Source organism: Lynx canadensis, chromosome C1, assembly GCF_007474595.2.
Source record: "Lynx canadensis isolate LIC74 chromosome C1, mLynCan4.pri.v2, whole genome shotgun sequence".
NCBI lineage: Eukaryota > Metazoa > Chordata > Mammalia > Carnivora > Felidae > Lynx > Lynx canadensis.
Window position 1 is genome coordinate 71,057,023 of NC_044310.1, and position 21,949 is coordinate 71,078,971.

Consider the following 21,949-nt stretch of genomic DNA (forward strand, 5'->3'; position numbering starts at 1 on the left):
GGCACCTGGGTGGCTCAGTTAAGCATCTGACTCTTGACTTTGGCTCAGATTATGATCTCACTTGATTGTGAGATCAAGCCCTGTGTCGGGCTCTGCACTGACAGCATGGAGCCTGATTGGATTCCCTCTCTCTCTCTCTCTCTCTCTGCACCTCACCCACTTGCACTCTCTCTCAAAACAAACATGCAAAAAATACTATATTGTATATTTGAAAGTTGCTGAAAGTTGATCTTCAATACTCTCACCACATTTACAAAAAAAGTAACTGTGAGGTGATAGACGTGTTAACTCACCTTATTGTAGTAATCATTTCACCATAAATACGTTTATCAAATAAAAAAAATAGTCGGACACTTAACCGACTGAGCCACTCAGGCACCCCTGATTTTGTTAATTCTTTTAAGGGTAGGACTTTTTGTTCCCTAGCATCTAGGAAGTGTTCAAAGATGTTGGTTAAATGTAAAAATAAATGTGTGGGTTTCTATTTGCCTTGGAGTAAACACCAGCTCACACATTTCACATTTAAGTTTCACTTTAGCACACATAAGCAGGCCATCAGGTCTCTAAGGTTCTCCATTTTGGTGAGCAGTTTTATTCCAGAAATCCTTTCCCCCCATATTAATAGATTTACAATTACACATTTCACACCTACCTTAATCTCATAGATTTTAGATGGTCTCCCTAGGTGACTCTTACGTACACTAAAGCTTGAGAACCATTGTAATAAATGAAAGCACAGTTCCTTCTCTTTGAAATACCCACACCAGGAGTGAAATTCAAAGAATCCAAAGACTTAGGGTTCTTTCCATGATTCATATCTGGGAGGTGATGTATAGAATAATAGAATTTTGGAGCTAAAAATGTCCCTATGGATCATTAAGCCCCTCATTTGGTAAATTGGCAATCCTATATAGAGTTTCATTGACCATTTAGGGTAGAGCAGAAATTAGAACCCAGGTATCCTGAATTTCAATCTAGCCCTTTCTTTAAGATGGCTGTCATGTACATTTGCACGGGTGGTGAACTGAAGAACTCTGTGCCAACCATACTGTGGACATGCATATACATTAGTACAGTTTCCTGATAGTAGTAAAGTTCTAACAAAATTAGGGTATCAGATGCTTTTCCAACAGATGCAAGTTGAGTGTCGTGAGGAAGGGATAGCAGTTTTCCCTACTTTTTTCAATATAACCGTATACTAATATAGAATGTACAGGCTCTAATCTCAGTAACAAATACAACACAGATGGTTTATGCAAATTTGAATTGTGCAAACTTGAAGTTGCTGATATAGAAAATTTTTATAAAGTTTGGCTGTACAAAATTGCAACTCTCTAAAAAGCTGGCAAGAACTGCATATCCCAAGACTGGCTGACCCCAGTGAATCGCAAACTGTGCTCATGGATTGGCATGCAAAGGCACTGCATTGTATACAGTGACCCACACTCTTACCGATGTCCCCTGGAACCTCCACGTGTGATTTTGGTGACCATTATGCAATTGCTTGCACTATTAAACCTTTAGCTCAGAAGTAATCTATGATAAAACACTCTGAACTCGTAATCATTGCCATTAATAGTTTGCCATCTGTTAATTTAGGAGCAAGCACACTCTAAAAAGCACTGGTGAGGATGCTGTAAAAATAAAATACAGCATTAGGGCCCCAAAAAACCCAACCCCCACAGCAACAGCATCTCCCATTCTAACACTATTCTGTGAAAACTGGTCTTAAATTATGAGTGTTTTACATTAAGTGATGTGTTCAGGAGAGCATCATTCACACGAAATAAAATTTTCCTTACTTAAAAAAATTTTCAGGTCAAGTGATTTTAACCCCTATGCCTATGCCTGAAAGTGTGTAAAATTGGAAGGAGCCCTAGGGGTTTCCAATTTAATATCACATTTAGTGGTCCACCAACGGGATATAATTCTTTGACAAGCATCCCAGAAGTCAGATCTGTGTTTTCGAGTTTTAAATTCTTTTTAGTTCACCGTGAGATGGATCATGTAAAATAACACCTTGGTTATTTTTATTCCAGGTTCTAACAGGGCTTGAGATTTTCATTAAGTCACGTTCACGGTGTCTTCACAGGCTTAACATCATTATGGTTATTCAATCAAAAGAGGACCAAGCATTCTTCTTCCCCACCCTGAATGATTAAAGAATTAATGGGCTAATAAGCACAAAATACTTTCAACCTTGTGAAATTAGTCTACAGACTTGGGGCATGACATGCCCTATAGCGTGTGGGGTGGCATCAGAAGAACACAGCTGTACCACCCGCCTCCATGTCTCCCCTACCCCCCACTACCTGATGCTGATACAATTGACTTCACCTCATCCTGGATCCTGAGTCATCCGATCATGGGCTGTGCACATGATCAGTATGCCTGGTAAAACAGGGGCAGCGAAATTTCTAAATTTTCATTGTTAGTGTTTATTAAAAGCATCAAAGGGCTGATTGTGAGGGCAATTAGAGCTCTGTTAGAGGTTTACATTTATTCTGTGGTTCAGTATTGTTTGTATTTGGTATTACACAAATGGAGGCCATAATCATCTCAGTGCTTAGGGCGTCTAAAGATCACATTATGGCCCCAAGTCTACCACTCACTTCAAAAAATATTTCACCAAAAAATTTCACCAATTTATTTCCAAAAATTCTCTCTTTCCAAGCAGGCAGGCTTCACAAAGAACCAAATCCTCTCACCAACACAGAGAGATATGTGAACACCTTGGGCAGTGCTACAAATCTAAGGAAATTGAATCCTGTTTGGCTAGGGAGGAACCCAAGCTTTGAGTCAAGGGTTGGTCTGAAAAGGTCTAGGTTGAACTTTTAGAACCATCATCTCAATGACTTGCAGGTAAGCTTGGGGTCCTAGGCTTTGAGGGGAAAAGCGTTCGTTCTTCGTTTTTTTCTCCAACTAAGAGATGCACTTGCCATGCTCTAGGGGAGCCCTGTGACCCTTGCCACTTGTCAATTCCAAATATACATGGCCTCTCTACTCTTGAGCCATCACTGAGATATGAGTGTGCACACAAAAACAAAAGCTGTATATTTCCATCACGAATTTCCCACACTTGGATCCCCTCCAGACACTATTCTGAACACTACATTCTGCTGCAGGGTACTAAAAACAGTGCTTTCCTCAAAATAAAACCTTTAAAGATCCCTTAGTAGCTATTCAGGGACTGGGATTCAATTTCAATCCTCCACCCTTTGGCCAGCTGTAGATTCAAGATGCTTACATAAAACATTGAGAGTATGTACTTCATGGCAAATTTGATTTTTCTTCTGCAATAGAAATGTGTGTTATAGTTACCACAGACTCTATTTTTACTTAGAAAATACACAAAGCAATAATGCACCTCAACAAGAGAGAACAGATTCTTTATTTAATTTTATAGGTGTTCTTGATATAAGCTTCAGATATACTCCACTTACTACATGGAGTTTGTGACATCTACACCTTCAAATCATAATACTCTCTATTTTAGGCCATTATATCTAAAAGCATGACTTTTCAAATTCTTTTATTACAAGTAGTTCTTGCACATAAATGTTACATCACAATAGCAAAAAAAAATGTAAACTTCTTTTGCAAACTACATAAATATTATAATATCTGCCTTGAAGTTATTCTTATTTTAAAATCAGAATATATTCTAAATGCTTTATATAAAAAACTTTGGTCAGTAGCCTGTGTGTCTGAAGCTTTTTATTTTTCTTACTGACTTGCCTTTCATGTTGCTTACGTATTTGAAGGCGAAAATTTTAAAAGAGAATTCAGATCAAAATTCAGTCCATATGTAAGACAAGTACCAGAAACATGTCAATAACTGTAAGCAAAATATGAAATGTGAAAATTATTCCATATACTAAAATCCGACAAGCCACCAGTGGTATGGAGTTAACTGAAAATAAGGACTCAAGTCAAGCTCATATATGGTCCTATATGAAAGGAATTCAGGCCCACTTATCAACATACCTTTTACTTTGCTGTATGTCTGTTTGCAAATGAATCACCTTTTTCTTTTCTTTTAGAGCACAACAGGTCATTTCTACAGCTATAGTTCTAGACTGAAAAGTCTAGATGGCCGGTGAATTTATTTCACTACCACTGTCCTTGAGGTCTTTAACTACAAATTAGAAATGTATAAACACACGGATATGTATACACACCCATGCATACTTCGGCGATCACATCAAGGCCTTTTTTTCTGCTCTAAGAGAAGTTTCTAACATTTACCTTTTTTTTTTTTTCTGTTTCTAAGTAAATCTTCTTCCTCAGAATGTTCTTTCATTTAAAAATCAAGTCTAATCTGGAGCCCTTACTGATTTGTTTTTCTAAGATTCCTATTGAACACCTAGCTACTGGCCACGGTTTCTTTGAGGAAACAAATATAGCTGAAGCATTTAAAAAATTTTAAATGCATGCAGAAAGAACTACATAGGCTTTCCAAGCAGCTATAGCAAGTGGCTCAAGTAACATCGTTATTTATCTTGGTCTAAGCCCTTTAACAACATCCTTTTAAAGCACAAAGAGAATGGCTACAAGATGGCGGCAGGGCCCAGAATGGTCCTCTGAGTGGTTCACAGGACATCACTCAGGAATCTGCTGTGCTGTCTTCCCTCTTTTGTGCATTTGCTCTAAACGCGCTGTGTCCCCTCTTTACTGCTCATGCTTTTAAACTATGTAAAGTGATTTTTAAAAAATCTGCCAGTGATTAATTTAGACCTCAAATAACACCGTAGGTGGGTATTGTCAGAGGCAGGCAGCCATTCTTAACAGCTCCTCTCCCAGAGGAGGCCTGGGTGGGCACAGGGACACCCACAGCTTAGGAACTGCTCTTGTTGCAGACCGTGCCTTGACTGATACTGTCTTCCTTATACTGGCTGCTCGTGTCGCTCCTGCTGAGGATGGTGGAGGGGATGCGGGAGGGGCGTCTCTCCGGGTTCTTCTCCTGAGAGAAGCAGCAGATCATCTTCTTCATGGTGCTGTACATGTCCTCGTCTTTGTAGGAGTAGATGATGGGGTTCATGACCGAGTTGAGCAGCGCCAGCAGCAGGAACCACCTTTTCACGTGCTGCACGCCACACTGCGTGCAGTTCAGGCCATCCAGCAGCAGAACCACCAGGCCCGGGGTCCAGCACACGACGAAGGCCCCTGCAGTGACAGAAAAGGAAGCCGGGCTGCTTATTTAGATTTCTTCTCACCCGGCCTTCAGTCAGCGGCATCAAGGGACCTTAAGGATTTGTTTTGACAACTGCAAAGCAAACTTCCACCCTTCCTCTGAGCACTTGAGACCTGGGCTCGTTAGAGGCAAACAGCTGGGCACGTCCTTGCCTATTAACCATGTTCTCTTTCAACTCCTTATCGGCTTAACCGGGGCTCCTAATTAGGGGCTCACATTTACCTCCCTCCTGCTAAGCACCACTCGTACCTTCTCTCCGTCAGTTCTCTGAACCACACTAGAAGGCTGCTGAGTCATGACACACACTTTGCAGAGGAGAAAACAAGGCCAAATTCCAGGAGTCTGTGTGGGGAGGCCTCACACCTCTGCTGTTCGCTAGATCAGATGTTCTGGGGGCGCCTGGGTGGCTCAGTAGGAGAAGTATCCGACTTCGGCTCAGGTCATGATTTCATGGTTCGTGAGTTCGAGCCCTGCGTCGGGCTCTACGCTGACAGCTCAGAGCCTGGAGCCTGCTTCGGATTCTGTGTCTACCCCTCAATCTGCTTCTCCCCCACTCATGTGCTCTCTCAAAAATAAATAAACATTAGGAATTTAAATCAGATGTTCTGAATGTTTTCCTGACAACAAGACACACTGCATCTGTGGCATTCTCCTGGTCTCTTAAGTCACCTGTTCACAAATTGTATTCTTTATAAAACTATGTTGACAGTTAGAAAGCACTGTCTGCTTTTTGATATATTCATAGGCCATCTACTTAATACTCTGCTCTGGATTAGGTTTTTGTTCTTGTTGTTGTCAGAAAGAAATCTGTTTCATGATGACATAGAAATGTGCTTGTAGCCAATTTATTTAGCACAATTTTAGCACCAAGTGCACACGAAGGGTAATCTCTTCTGAGTCGCCAGATATCTGATCATACTTAGCTTACCACTAAGCTTTCTGACATGTTTTTCCTAAAATATGAGACATAGGTTCAAAATTCCCTTAGTTGCCATAACCTCAGATAACAGTGACAGCTCACATTTATACAATGCTTACTATGAGTGAGGCGCTGGTGTAAATGCTTTTCCTCTATTAATTCACAGAACCACACTGTGAGGTAGACACTATTATCATCCCCAGGAAACTGAGGCACAAGTAACCAGCTCACCATCAGACAGCTTGTAAGTAAGTAGGTCACCATCAAACATCTAATTTTGAACCTTGGCAGTTATTCTCCATATGGTTTCTTTTCCCCGGAGTCCTTATCATTTCTAAATGTTCTTGCTTATCCATTCGATAAACATTCATTGTGAGCTAACAATGTGCCAGGAACTGTACTAGGCACTGAATGAGGCAAGGACTATGCATCCGGGAGTTAAAGTGCTACTGAGGAGACAGAATAAACAAGCAAGTCTGTAATCATATCACCAACTAGTTATTCCTACTGGTTAGAATTAGTCCTAGACTGTATCCCTCTTGTCACTTTATCTTCATTCTGAGAGATACAATAGGCAAGTCAAGAGTTGTAAAAAGGCTGGGTGAGGCTGTGAAATGCCATGAACTTTGGGGTCAGAAAGGTGGGCCCAGCTCCTCACTTTATGAACTCCATGAATGAGGCAAATCACTGTGCTTCTCTGGGCCATTCCCTCGTGTACAAAAGAAGGATAACACTCCTGACTGTGTGGGTGGTTGTGAGGGGTCAGAAGTAATGGAAAGTGGTTCCCAACATGGAGTTGGGTTCACCAAGTAGTGATTATCATCAGATGCTTTGTCAAAGACATCTGCCAAATTAGATGTTTAGGAGTTATCAGGAGGGTTTAAGTCCCCATTTCCTAATTCCAGCTCACCAAGGCTTCCCTTTTCATTCCCTCCTGTATCATTTTTGGTCTGGCTGACATATGTGAATAAAGACCTTGGAGATAAGAGATCAGAGACTGGCTCCTAACATTCACTTACTGTACGACTCTGGGAGACCCATGTCATCTGGCTGGGGTTTGGTTTCCTAAGCCATAAATTGAGGACTGTAGGCAAGTTTTGGGTTTTTCAAATTTAGGGCCAGGACATCTTCGTGGGCATGCAATCAATTTAATGCATTTGGACAAGTTTGGGGATTTTTAAATGAAAGAATGGAATGGAACAGCTCAGAGTGTATGTACAGACCAAGGGAAGTTCTGTTTCATGCAATGTTTCAGTTTTACATACTATGTTTTATGTGTGTATTGCTTATGAAGTAAACTATATTATTTCTGACTGTTGGGCTTTGTCAGAAAGTTTGAAAAATGTTAGTGTAGATAATCTTTAAGGCCCCATCCAGCTCCAAAGGTCTCTATTTCCCATCATGGTAACATTTTTTGTTCTCTGCTATTCCCAAGAGAGCATTACTATGTTGTCAAGAGACAAGAACTAAAAAAACCAGACATCAAAAGCTGTAGCTGCCAATTTTGAGGTGAAGACTCCTTTCTGTGTGAAATTGCATGATTCCAAAGAAATCCCGGTAGGAGGGTTCCAAGGTCCTTGTGTTAATGGGAAAGAGGGAAAAATATTGATTAACTTTATGCTTTGTTAAATATGCATGTCAAAATTTAATAGAGTATATAACTTCCAAACCAATGGAAGGCGAAGAATGGAACCAAAGGAAAGGGAAAAAAAAAAAAAAAAGATCTCAATAAAAAAAAAGGGGGTGGGGAGTGGATACGGTCAAACATAGCAAAGTAGGACAAATAAAGAATAAAAGAAGATACTGGAAATGAATCTAAAACACTGATAATCAAATTCAATGTTAATTGTGGTATTGTGTTTTTTTTTTAAAAACAGGCGAACCTAAACAATTTGATGTCGAATATTACATCCATATGTGGTAAAACCAAAAGGGAAAGCAAGACGATTAACATGAAATTTAGGATACGGTTATTTCTATAGGAGAGAGGGTCACTGGGGTAGGACACATAGGCCACGCTAAAGATATTGGTAACGTTCTATTACACTGGGTGGCAAGTACACAGGTATTCTTTAAGTTTTTTGTTTTTTTTCTTTTAAGTGTTATTCTTTGTACTGTAGATATATCTTATATAATTTTGTCTGGATGATATATTTCACACAAACACATACACATGACAAAAAAGGATAAAAGTAAATTGCCAACATCTTTTCCTAAAAACTGTTTTATTTTTTACATTTTTTCCCTAATGTTTATTTATTTTTGAGAGAGAGACAGAGAGAGAGAGAATGAGCACAAGAGGGGCAGAGAGAGGGAGACACGAAATTAGAAACAGGCTCCAGGCTCTGAGCTGTCACAGCACAGAGCCTGATGTGGGGTTCGAACCTACCAGCCGTGAGATCATGAAACTAGCTGAAGTAGGACGTTTACCACTAAGCCACCCAGATACCCTTGAAAACAGTTTTTAAAATGGGATTTTTTTTTTAAATCACAAAAGTTTTTTGGTTTTTTCCCCCAGCATGAAACTCTGGTTTAGATTAGTCAGGGGACCTAAAGACTTTAAATAAATCTCCAAAGTGATGCCTTGTTTGTCATAATGCAGTGATTCATACATATTCTCCCTTTGTATTGAATTGCATAAAATAATTCATTCAATCAACACTTGCCAAACCTATCATTGAGCAATGATTATAAGAATTTTATATGAATTAACCATTTACTCTTCATGACAACCCTATTAGTATTAGTAACACTATCTAAAAATACCAATGCTACTCTCATTTTAAACCTAAGGAAACTGGAGCATAGAGAAGCAAGGTAAAATGTTCAAAGCCACACTGCTCATAAATGGAAGAGCCAGGATTTAAACCCAGGCATCCTGGTACCAGAGCCTGTGCTCTTGTCCACATGCTAGGCTGTTCAGCAATGGACACAGAATCTTATTACTAGAGTGATGGGGAAGGCAGAAGGGTAGTTTTAGCCTGTGAAGCTCCATTTATGGTATGTCATGTCTGACTGTGAAGCTGCATATGTCGTGATTAAGTCATTCTTTGGTTTGCTAGCATAAAGATTTCCTGGCGGGCGGGCAGGCAGGCAGGCAGGGAGGAAGGGAGGGAGGAAGGAAGGAAGGCAGAGAGGAAGAGAGGGAGGGAGAAAGGAAGGAAGGGAGGATGGAGGAAAGGATGGAAGGAAGGGAGAGAGGGAAGAAGGGAGGAAGGAAAGTAGGGAAGAAGGCAGGGAGGGAAGAAAGAAGGAATGGAGGAAGGGACGGGAGGAAAGAAGGGAGAAAGAATTCCAACAAAAATATAGGCTGGCCGCAGGAGTAAGAAGAAACAAAAATCTGCTGACCTTTTCTTTATACTGTTTCCAAGAACAACAGAACACAAGCCTTCTTTGACGGAGCAGCCGAAACACCCTGAGCTGCCAGAGAACCCGTGCTTCGGCATGCCGTCTGAGGTGATGGCTGCACACAGGGCAATAAGCCTGGGAAACACGCCGCTTCCTGACTCCTCCACTCGGCAGCCACGTTCTCCCACCAAACACATCTCAGGGTAGATGCACGGTTTACCTAGCAGTTCGTTCTTTGGCGGGGGAGGCGGTTAATGTAGGTCGACAGCTAGTTATGAGGCCCCCAAAACAATTTAAAAGGAGAAGAACATGTTGGGAATGGTTTTGGCCTTGGGAATCTGTCATCTTGGAGAATTCCTACAGAATGAAGGAGATGTCAAAAACAAACAGATGGGCAACTGGCCTATTCCTTAAAAAGGGGACAGATGATGGACCCTGGGAAATATAGATCAGTCAGTCCCCCATCAAATTCCAAAAAGTTTTGGAAGAAAAAGCTAACGCAAATGTTTTTTGAGTATTTAAACTCAATGCTCAGACCATGCCAGCTGGGAATAAGAGTTTTCAAAGAGAGGTCAGGACAAGTCCTAAACACTTTTTTTTTTTTTTTTTTTTTTTTTGTTAATCAGGCATTAACAAATAGAAATGGATCCAAGGTGCCTATTTGGGAACCAGTGGAAAGAAAATCAAGTATGTTCCCCCTGGAGAAGAAAAGGCTTAGGAAAGACATGATGTGCTAACCGCCTCAAAAGCCTGAAAGACCATCATGTAGAAAAAGAAAGTGCAGGGGCGCCTGGGTGGCTCAGTCGGTTAAGCGTCCGACTTTGGCTCAGGTCACAATCTCGCGGTTTGTGGGTTCGAGCCCCGTGTTGGGCTCTGGGCTAACAGCTCAGAGCCTGGAGTCTGCTTCAGATTCTGTGTCTCCCTCTCTCTCTCTACCCCTCCCCAGCTTGCACTCTCTCTCTCTCTCTCAAAAGTAAATAAAACATTTAAAAAGAAAAGAAAGTGCAGACTTATCCTGCGCCATGGCAAAAGGTCACCCTGAAACAGAGGGAAAAGTACAAAGGGGCAAAATTTGGATGTAATAGTTTTTTCTAAGTAATGAAGCTATTTAGCAGGGGAACTGGGTTCTTCAGTGAGCAGAGAGCCTTCCCTCAGCTGACTACCTCCTTTGCCTTGACCATCCTGAGATGTACAAAGGGAAGGGATTTTTCCTAATTGAGAGAGATGGTTAAGTGGCTTTTGAACTCTTTTCCAAGTAGAAAATTGCCACATTCTACGAGACTAGGAATTTCAACCTCTCATAAAATTCAAACAAATTTGACTTGTTTGTTTCCTGGACACAATGATCAGACAGTATGGCTAAAAACTATGGAGATGAATACTTTGAGCTAACTGTTCCCAAACCCGACTGGTCATCCAAATTACCAGGGCAGGTTTTTGATAATGCAGATTCCCTGGTCCCACATCAGACCCAACAGTCAGAACGTCAGGGGTGGGATGTGGAAATCTGTAGGACTCAAAAGTTCCCTGGGGGGTAATTGTGCACAGCCGGTTTTGCAAACCATTTCTCTATGCTGACTCAAAGAGTTTAATCAAGCCGACCCCGTGAGCAAAACTGTAGACTCCACAGATACATAGCAAAAAGTAACTGAAAAGAGAGGGGGGGGGCAGATTTCTTTAAAATAAGCAAATAAGCACCTCTACACATGAATATCTTCAGCTTCCACTTGGAAAAATGTTTGAGCACGTCCTATACGTAAATAAACATACAAACACTAGCAGCAAAGCTGGATTGCAGGCAAGGCGTGCACAGTCCTCCTCTGGCCTCTATGGGCCCTCTGGTTCGCCCTGCCGGGAATGCCTTCCTGCCTCCTAATCCACGATCTACTTTTCTTTCTAAGCTTAGCTCAATTTCTGCCTCCTCCATGGACCTCCGCCTTCATCCAGCCCGCAGTGATCCTTCCTTCTCAGCTCCCGTGGCACTTTCACCGACAACATCCACGTGGCACCGAGCTCGCTGCCTGCCTCATTCACTCTAACATTTCCCGAGAGCTCTGGGCCAGGCAGTGTGCTCAAGGCTTTACACACACTGGTCATTTAACACTCACAGCCCTGTGAGGTTGCCACTCTTACCGTTATCCCAAGCTTACGTATGGTGATTTGAAGTTCAGAGTGGCTCAAGAATTTGTCCTGGGTCCAGAAGCCAACAAATACAAGAGTCATAATTTGAACCCGGGGCGAACTCCCTCGTGCAAACCCCTGGGCACTGGGCTATCCTGGAGGTAGTTTTTTTTTTTTTTTTTAATTTTTTTTTTAACGTTTATTTATTTTTGAGACAGAGAGAGACAGAGCATGAATGGGGGAGGGTCAGAGAGAGGGAGACACAGAATCCGAAACAGGCTCCAGGCTCTGAGCTGTCAGCACAGAGCCCGACGCCAGGCTTGAACCCACGGACCGCGAGATCATGACCTGAGCCAAAGTCCGGCCGCTTAACCGACTGAGCCACCCAGGCGCCCCTGGAGGTAGTTTTTAATACACATGCCCTCTTTCTCAGGCCTGTTGTAAGCTCCCTAAGCATGTGGATCTGCCTCATCACAGTCTGTATTCTCAGGACTAAGTATGAAGCCCCACACTCAGAAGAGAGGAGTCAGTTGAAGGTGACTGAAATTTAGTAAGAGCCCTCCCAGGGCCAGGTACTGCACGAGCTGTTAACATCTGCTGTTGTGAATGGTTGTACAGTCCTGCCCTTCACAGGCTGACAGGCAGGGAACCTGGATGCTATGTGTGATGATTTTGACTGTTGTCACGGAAAGTCTCAGGCGAAGTGGCAGCCAGTTGAGCTGGGTGTTGAAGGTCAAGACCAGCAGTGTAGAGGTGAGAACAGCATGATGCATTGGGAGAGCTCCAAATAGTTCAGAATGGTTTTAACCCAGAGCTGTGACTGAGGAAGTATGGGTAAAGTCTGACAGATGACACAGGCCAGACCCATGTTGCCGATTCACTGTCATCTTCATACCACACCCCCCACCCCAATACATATACACACACCAGGCACTTCTGAGCAAGGGCCCTGTGGGAAACACTCAGGAGTTGGGATTTATTGTAAAGATCAGACCCCATAAGCCTTTGCCCTCAGGTGTCCATTGTAGTAATGAACTAATTTCTCTCCCAAGTGTCTAGAATGGTATGAGTCATATATCATCCTTGGGAAGATTAGAAATATCTCTACTTTCTGTGGTTCATAAAGGAATCCCATTGAGAAAGCTTAGATCAGAGGTTTTTCAGACTCCATTGCAACTCATTAGCGAGCTGTGAAATCAACTTAGTGGGCTGTAACCAGCAATTTTCTAAAAGATGAAATGGCACAGAACAGAAAACATCAGAGTGCAGCAAGTATAGTAAGGGTATGTTTCATGAAACTTGTTTCAGTTACACACAAAAATGTGTGTGTGAACTGGGCCATAATATAGAATGCACACTATTTCTTATTGTGGGTCCTGATTTAAAAAAAAAAAAAAAAAAGGAAAACCCACTTCTATAGATCAGTGGTTTTTTTCAAGTCAGACTTCCCAAAGGAAACCTCTTGTCAAAGTTCAAAATCCAAACTCCTCTGACTCAAGACAGAGATGGGCAGCAGGGGGTGAGAAGGAGTTGAGTAAAGCCCTTCACAGCAGAACCCATGCACCTCTTCACACTACGACCCCCACTCCACACATGTACACACACTGAGGCACCCCTGGGAGTCCCACTGACTGCTGTTTGAAAACGACTGCTGCAGAATGGTAGTTCCTTTAAGGTTTTTGATCAGGGGCATGGATACGTCTTAAATTTTAGAGTGAAGCTTTCAGTGCTGGGGATGGACAAGTGGAGCTCAAAGTCTGCATCAGAACCACCTGGCAGGGGTGGGGGCTCTTCAAAGTTCAGATTTCTGGGCCCTCCCCAGACCTACCAAGTGAGAAACTGATGAAAGTAAGATCTGGGCATCTTCAGGTTGAGCCGGCTCCCTGGGGAATGCTTTACTGTAACAAGCATGAGACCCACTGTTCTGGCCGGGAGACTCCCCCGAAGACTGGCTACAATTCAGGCGAGAATGGTAAGGATGGGAAGAGCAGTGCTGGCGGAGATGGACAGAAGCAGATGGTTATAAGCAGACGGTAAGGAGGACTGGATGTGAGAACAGAGGGAGAGGAAAGAATCTGGGTGACTGGGTCATATGTGGCTCTGATAACCAGTCAGAGGGGGCAGCAGAGGGACAGGTTTAGAAGGAGACAGGGTCCGGTTTTATATGCATCTGGTGTGTGGACTACCCGTGGCTCCTCCAGCCAGAGACGTGTAGAAGGCAGTCGGCAGCTTGAGAGCTCCAAATTGAAATGTTGACTTGGGAGTCACCAGCAGTAGGTGGCAACTTTGGCCATATGTCCTTCCATTAATAAATATTTACTAAGCAATCACCTACCATGTGCCAGCTACTAAGAGTGAACATTTTCATGATGATTACATTTGCATAACAAATCTAATTTCCTTCTATTACCGAGTGACAGGTCAGTTACGTTGACAAGAAGCAATTAGGTTTTATTTTAATGAGGCACTATGTTCCTTCAGTACCTGTTTAAGAGACTCGCTAATTGTCCAATTAGACTATAAATGAGCTTTCCTCTGGTAATTAAATAAACTAGTTTCAGTGCCATACTCAAAAACCAGTATCATGAGTTCAATGTTAATTTTTAAAGTACAGTGAATCATATACTAGAATATGCAATTACAGTGCTGAAATGATATTTAATGACTGCAATTTAAGGTAATCAGAAATATCAAATTAAGGAATGTCTAACACTTAGGAAGATAGAATTACAAATGAAAATATTGGTGACAAGTGAAATAAAAGATCTTCCCAAGTCCCTAATCAATATCATGTTAGACAGTCTATAACAGCCCTCCTCTCTTCTTTGGAAGTTTTCAAAATACCTCAAAAAACCTTCCGGTTAATACTTCACCCCCACATTACACAGGACATTGGAAGGAAGAACACCAGTCCATCTAAGAAGAAGGGTCCCTCACGGGACTATATTTAAGATAGTTCAACATTCTTGGGGTTTTCGTGACAGGATGTGCAGAAGACAAAGACTTCAAGTTGCATGAAACCTGTTCTTCAGGACTCATAGTTTTTTCTATTCCGCTAGTCACGCTTATAGCCGTATTTTCCTCTGTTTAAAAATTCACACGTGCAGGGGCGCCTGGGTGGCTCAGTCGGTTAAGCATCTGACTTTGGCTCAGGTCATGATCTCATGGTTTGCGAGTTTGTGCCCCTCGTCGGGCTCTGTGCTGAGAACTCAGAGCCTGGAGCCTGCTTTGGATTCTGTGTTTCCCTCTCTCTCTCTGCCCCTCCCCCACTGGTGCTCTGTCTCTCTCTCTCTCCCTCTCTTTCTCAAAAATAAACAAACATTAAAAATTAAAAAAAAAATCACACATGCAATTAAAAAAAAATCCTGACATGTGAGCGGCACACAAATAAAACATCTATACCAATTAAAGCAATCACTCACACCGAATTGTTGCGCTTTGGCACATGGACTACTCATTTCATCACACAGGAGGATGTATTTTAAATATGTTCAGTCTGTTATTCTTTGTTTTCAGTCCAGGAAAAAGTGGCAGGGCACAGGCAATAATGCTAACCTAGTAAGCCACAGGGCTGTCTGATTTACTAAAATAGAAAATTACAACTCTACATAAAAGTCAGGTTGCGAACTTCATCCAAGGGAGGCCCTCCTCTTATTTGAAAAGAAATTTTAAAAGTAAAAACTTTAAGGTAAAAAGCTATTCTTGGTCAGAAGTGTTATAATGTTCAAGTCACACATTAACAGAGTATTTAAGTGGGAATGCTCTTGTGGCATCAGGTAATTTGTTCAATGATTTCAAACTAACACTACCAGATGTGGTTTGACTCTAAATTCATATCCGTTTAGCCACAGTGTTTCAGAAATCCAATAATTCAGAAAATAGATTGTCACATATGTGAAAGGAATGAAAATATATACTTTCAGTAAACCTATTTTTACTACAGAAAGCAAGAAAACGCTAAGACACTTCAAATAGAAGATGAGCAGTTAAGCATTCCACAAATGATTCATTTAACACTATTGTCACTTCTGCTTGGCCTTTTGACTCTAACAACTGGTTTTAGACACTTGTTTTAAATTTGTGGCCAGCTTTGGAAAACTGAAAATCTCAGTGCCCAGGGGTTACGAGATAAAATTTAAAGGAGAGACATAGCAGCTAGAACCACAGCCTAGACCTAATTCTAGTGTTTAACGCTGGGCCACAGCTGGAAATCATAAACTGAATAAGTAAGAAACACCATCTCCACCTCCAGACTCCCCTTTAAGCATAATATGTATGGACTAACAATACCTCAGAACCTCACTAGCATATCAAGAACTCTCTAGCATCTAAGAAAAGGTGTGAGGTCAGCTGTGTGTATTGAGAGAGTGACAGCTATTTGCTTGGTATGATTTTAAAGATGGAGAGATCCCAACTAGTCTGCCCAAGGATCTGAAATTCTTGCTGGAGTCATTCCTTCAGATTAGAAAGGTCTCTGTTGCACCCTACCTAAAAATGTTAACATTTTTAAGCTACAGGCATAGAATATTTTATCACACAAACTGTCATTAGCACGGAGCGGGGTTCTGAGAGGACGTTAAAGGAGTATCTTTGATGGGGTTGAACATTTTCAAAACGAGGGTTGAACATTTTCTAAAGTATGGGACACTGCATAGAAAAGTTGACTTGCGTAGAATATGAGATTCTGGATGAAATACCAGATGGCACAAAATACCATTCTGAATTCAGAGGAAGGGAACAGGAATTAGTAGGAGCAGCACTTGACTTAGAGAAAGTTGGACCTGGAAGAGCAACAGCATGTTATAGCTTAGGACTTACAACGTCATGACGCAAGAGCCGTCACCCTCCTTCGTATGCCCCTGGCTGCCATCATTAATCCACCTCAATACCTGCTTCTGAATCCACATATGGCCTCCAATCCTTCCTTCACAGCACAGCTCTAAGCTGCCTCTAGCAATCAGATGGAATTTGCCTTTGGGAGGAAACCCACTTACCCATCCTGTTATAGTAAAAAGTGGATAGGCTGGAGATTAAGCAGACACTGAGTTGACTACGGGCGAATCCATTCACCTTCCTGGGCCTCCTACCAGTTTCTGAGCTATGGAATGATACTGATTTGACAGGATTTTTGTGAAAATTTCATGAGATCATGCATGGAGTGTCCAACACAGAAACTCCCCAGAAAATGGTAGTTCTGACTACTCAGTGTTGCTTATTTCCCCTGCTGTGCTTCCTAAGGCAATTCATAAACACAACCCGGTAGAACACTTCAGTCGCTGTTGTGCACGCGCATGCACGCGTACTCACACACACACACGATTTATGATGCTTGGTCCTATTCGCATCTGGCTGCCCTGCTAGCCCGATCCTCAAGATCCCTTTTGTGTCTTATTCAACTTGGGATACCCAGTGCTTAGCCAAGCACCATATATACAGTACTTACCAAAAGCTCGCTACATGAAGGAGTAAGGGATCTCAATCCGAATCCAGACCCTAGAGTATGCTTCTTAAAAGGTCGTTATGTTTCTCTGCTCCCAATTTCTTTACCTGTATACTAATGGAATTGGACTAGAATGACCTGCAAGGTTCCTTTTGGCCCTCACATTTGATTGTCTGAGTTGCACACAGAGCTTCCTTCAGTCATGGCCAATGTGTAGTCCCAAGTAACTGAACAGAAAAGCAAATACGGATGCTCTCTACGGTGCCAAGTGAGAGAGAGAATTTTATGGTAAATCTAAGGTGCATGTTACATGATTCCAGCAGAAACTGGTGTCTAGGTGGGGATGCCCAGAATGCTCTCAGATACCAATGTTTATTCAATTAATGTATGGTGAGCACTTAAGCGTCATGTGCTATGCTAATCACTATGCTAGCACTATGCTAATCACTGGGAATAGCAAGACAAAGGAGACAGAGGAGTAACTGATCACCAAGCAGGGTGTGCACAAGATACTGTAAGAGCATACTGCCTGACGGTCTTCACAAGAGTTGAAGTTGACCCTGTTCTCTACAGGGTCACCATGGACTGAGTTTTTAAAGTGACAGAAATGTTAAGGATACCCTAAGGCAGTGTAGCTATTATTACCTTGTTTTCAACATAAACAATATTTTTGATATATTAAAAACAATCTTGTTGAAACACTGAAAGAGTTGACAATAATATTGATATAAATAACAGTACTGAAAATAATACTACCAATGTAGAAGATGTTCATAATGTATTGTTGAATTTACAAAAAAGAAAAGCAAAACACTTTGGGTATAGTAGGAATTCATTCTGATTAAAAAGAAGTTAAGCATGCATTGTGTATGAACATGTGTGCACTTAGAAAAGACCACAAAATATACAGTATTTTCAAATACCCTAGCGAAGATAATCTCCAGGCAGCATGAGCCAAGTGCTATTTACCTTCTTCCTTATATCTTTCATTATCGTCTTTATTTCTTCGCTAGGAGCATATCTTTTGTTATAAAAAGCTCTCACTAAAGCTATTTTTGTTTCTATTTTGGGTACAAATATATCTACATGCACTAGATTTCTACTGCGAGAAATGCCATCAGACTGATCCTATGTAGCTGAAAAACAAGAAGGTCAAGACTGCCTCTCCTAACAAATCTCTTAATAGGAGTTTCACTCCATGTTACCTTCAGATAGTTTGCTAAATAGAAAAAAAGCACAGTAAGAGTCTGAGAAAATCATGAAATGGTAAAACCATGTCATAAACCTTGAAGGAGAACCAATAAAAGTCAATTCTGTAAGATGTGAGGTTTATTATTGCAGTGTTAATTAAAAAACATTTTCCACTAGTTTTACATTAATCGCAAGAGGAACAGGTAAAGAAAGGAGGACGTACTATACTCACTGAGCCAAAAGGTCCCAAATGATCACTTCTCCTCCCCACAAGAGCATGTGTGTGTGTGTGTATATATATATAACATATACATATATATGTGTGTGTGTATATATGTGTGTATGTGTGTGTGTGTATCATCCAACAAAAATTTATTGAGCCCCAAGAGGAGCCAACGTTAGTGCTAATTACCCAGGACACAGAAGTAAACAAGATGGACACGAACTCTTTCCCTGGTCCTGACTTCACCAGCTCCTTCTCATTGTTTAGTTCTCAGCTCCAAGTATGCCCTTTGGAGAGGTCTTCCTTTGTGACAAATAAAGTCGTGCCCAGTCCAGCCATTCGCTAAAATACTGGTTTCCTTGTATCACTCTCTGCAATGATCTTTATTTGTTGGCTGGTTGACTGACGGATTTACTAACTGCCCATCACCCCAACTGGAAAGTAAACATGAAAGTGGGGCCTTTGCTCACTGAATTCATCTGCAGGCACATTCCATGTATACAGCACTTTCTAGTTCCTTTATGGAGGTTCTGATTCTAAGTCTGGAGTGGGGCCCAAAGACCTGAATGTTTAACAAATACTCCAAGTGACTCTCATACTCAGGGCAAATGTGCAAAGTGCCAGATTCTATACAAACCCAAGTCTTAATTTTCATCCACTAATCCAAACATTTGATGACCATCCATTAAGAGAATGGCTTCTTAGGGATCCTTCTGTTGGAAAGGAAAAGTCTTTAATTCTGATAGACTCTGTAGAGTCATGTGAAATGTAATTTGGTAATACCGAATGGGATAGACCTATAGGAAATTATGAAAAACCATTACCAGTCAGGCTTCTATTCAAGAAAAAATATTTGGTAAAGTACAACCTAATAACTTATTATAATGGATCAACTGTGCCATCAGAAAAAGAAAAAAAAATATTTGGAAACATATTCCTAGTCAGCATTGAGCAAATCTGCAAAGTTTGATAGAAGGAATACGAGGAAATGGGTGGCTTATGTATACAGCAAAGTAAAGTAAGAGGACCTACGTAGAATATGTGTAAAAGATAACACTGGAAGGATGGAATGCAAGCTGGTGCAGCCACTGTGGAAAACAGTATGGAGGTTCCTCAAAAAAAACTAAAAATAGAACTACCCTACGACCGACCCAGAAATTCCACTACTAGGTATTTATCCAAGGGATACAGGTGTGCTGTTTCGAAGGGGCACATGCACCCTAATATTTATAGCAGCACTATCAACAATAGCTAAAGTATGGAAAGAGTCCAAATGTCCATCGATGGATGAATGGATAAAGAAGATGTGGTGTATATATACAATGGAGTATTACTCGGCAATCAAAAAGAATGAAATCTTGCCATTTGCAACTATGTGGATGGAACCGGAGGGTATTATGCTAAGCGAAATTAGAGAAAGACAAATATCATATGACTTCACTCATATGAGGACTTTAAGACACAGAACAGATGCACACAAGGGAAGGGAAGCAAAAAGAATATAAAAACAGGGAAGGGAACAAAACACAAAAGACTCTTAAATACAGAGAACAAACAGAGGGTTGCTGGAGGGGTTGTGGGGGGGGGATGGGCTAAATGGGTAAGGGGCATTAAAGGAATCTACTCCTGAAATCATTGTTACACTATATGCTAACTAACTTGGATGTAAATTAAAAAATAAATAGTTTTTTTTAAATGTTGGGAAATCACTTAAAGGGAACAAAGTCACTAGTAAATGCCAAATGGAAACAGAAAAAAAAAAAAAAGATAACACTGAAAGGAAAGACAGACACTGTAAGAAGTACACGCAGATGACATTAAGGTATCCTGTAAGAATCTGGAAATGAGAGAAAAATCCTTGCTCTTGGAGTTAAGCCCTAAACCAAAGTCACCTTAAAGAGATAATATGGTCCTTGGACCTGCAACACCTTTACTGAAATCTGACTGAAGGTGTGGTAACATCTCAGGAGAAAGAATGTCGCCAGAGCCAGGGATGTCCAGAAGTACCTTATGCAATTCCTAGGGAGAAAAGTTCCTGGTCAAGCTGTCTCTTCTTGTGGCTGGGAGGTCTCTAATGTTCTGATTCTGTGCAAAAGGCAACCTCTGAGTGTAACTGGACTTGCCAGGTATTAAGTATCTGAACCTCTTGGTAATTAAGGGAGAGGACCGACCACAGCGGGGAAGGAAGGAAGCAATCAGTAGTGACACTTATGCTTTGTTCATATTCTTGCCTCTGTCACCTTTACTGCCTGTTGACCTCCTCCTTATTCTTTCAAGTCCAGCTCACTTGTCACCTGCTCTTCACAGTTTTCCCCAGACACTCCCCACAGGCTGAGTCAGATGTTCCCCATTCCATGTTTCCATGGTACTTTCCACATGCTTATTGTCAAATCAGACACCATGAATGGCTTGTCCCTCCATGGCCAGCTAGACTGAGAGCACCTGAAGGGCAGAAATGCTGCCATGGTCACCTTGGATTTCCGACACCTGATCGGGACTGGATGCTTAGTAGGTGCTCAATTTTCAAGCAAGCAAGCAAGGAGAGTTGGAATGTCACAGACAGTAACCAGAGGTGACATAAGAGAAAATTAAATATTCTCTCTGCTGGGTTTTCACTTAGAATGACTCAGCCCCATGTACTGGTTTCAGACAGAACATATCTCAGGCAATCGGCCCTGATCACGTTTCTGTGCCATCAAGGTAAGCTCAAGGTTACAGCACCTCAGGAGACCCTCCTTATGAATTTACTCAATAGCCTTTTCCCAAACTGTGAAAGTTTGTTGGCTGGAATTGATAATAAACTTTGCCAGGAGCACAACTGATATACGTGGCTTTGAATTACTCTTAAAAGCCCGTTTCACCCATATATAGTTGGTTACTTTGTAGGTAATTATTACTAGGCTTACTGCAATTTGATTTGCAGTGATGTTTCATTGATTCATTCTTGACCAGTTATACCCTTTTTACCCTTGCTAATGTGTGAAATAACTCCCAATAGTCTCCACCCAAAGTGTGAGCCTTGCCTTGCCTAAGGCCCCTCCAATTCCCGCAAAGGGGGTTAGAGGTGCATCTGTTTCTTCTGGTTATTTCTTCAAGACCCTTCCTTCACTCCTTTCCCACAATTCCATATACCTCTTACACTCTGTGTTTGAAAATAAACTAAGTTAAACCTTAAAACATAGAATTTCTTACTCCATTTACCCTGTATAATGTATGTACACAGACGTATGCGTATACATGCACACTTTAAGTACATACACTTGTTTTATGTTATATATGAATATTTAATTTAGAGTTGGTAAGATAAAAATCTTTTTTGCTGCTAAAAATTTCCTTTAGAGAAAGACTGAACATTCCAGGCCATTGGGTGGGAACAGAGTTCCCTCTTAAGACAGTGAAAATTAGACTGAACTTAGTTTATATAACTTTATCCTGGAAAGCAAGCAGCAAACTTAAATGTGAGGACCATCTGTGCTAACAATGCAGTATCACCTAACCAGTCTTCACACTCTC

The 21,949-nt window shown here is 41.4% G+C and overlaps 1 protein-coding gene across 1 annotated transcript in view; it reads right to left on the reverse strand.

Annotated features, from left to right (window-relative positions):
* Positions 1 to 3,629: 3,629 nt before the first annotated feature.
* The window catches only part of LPAR3 (lysophosphatidic acid receptor 3), a 75,803-nt gene continuing 57,483 nt past the window's right edge, over positions 3,630 to 21,949 (reverse strand). Inside the window, exon 3 of the mRNA XM_030325605.1 lies at positions 3,630 to 5,166. Within this exon, the coding sequence (XP_030181465.1) occupies positions 4,838 to 5,166 (329 nt within the window). The 3' untranslated portion in view covers positions 3,630 to 4,837. The remainder of the gene's footprint in view (positions 5,167 to 21,949) is intronic.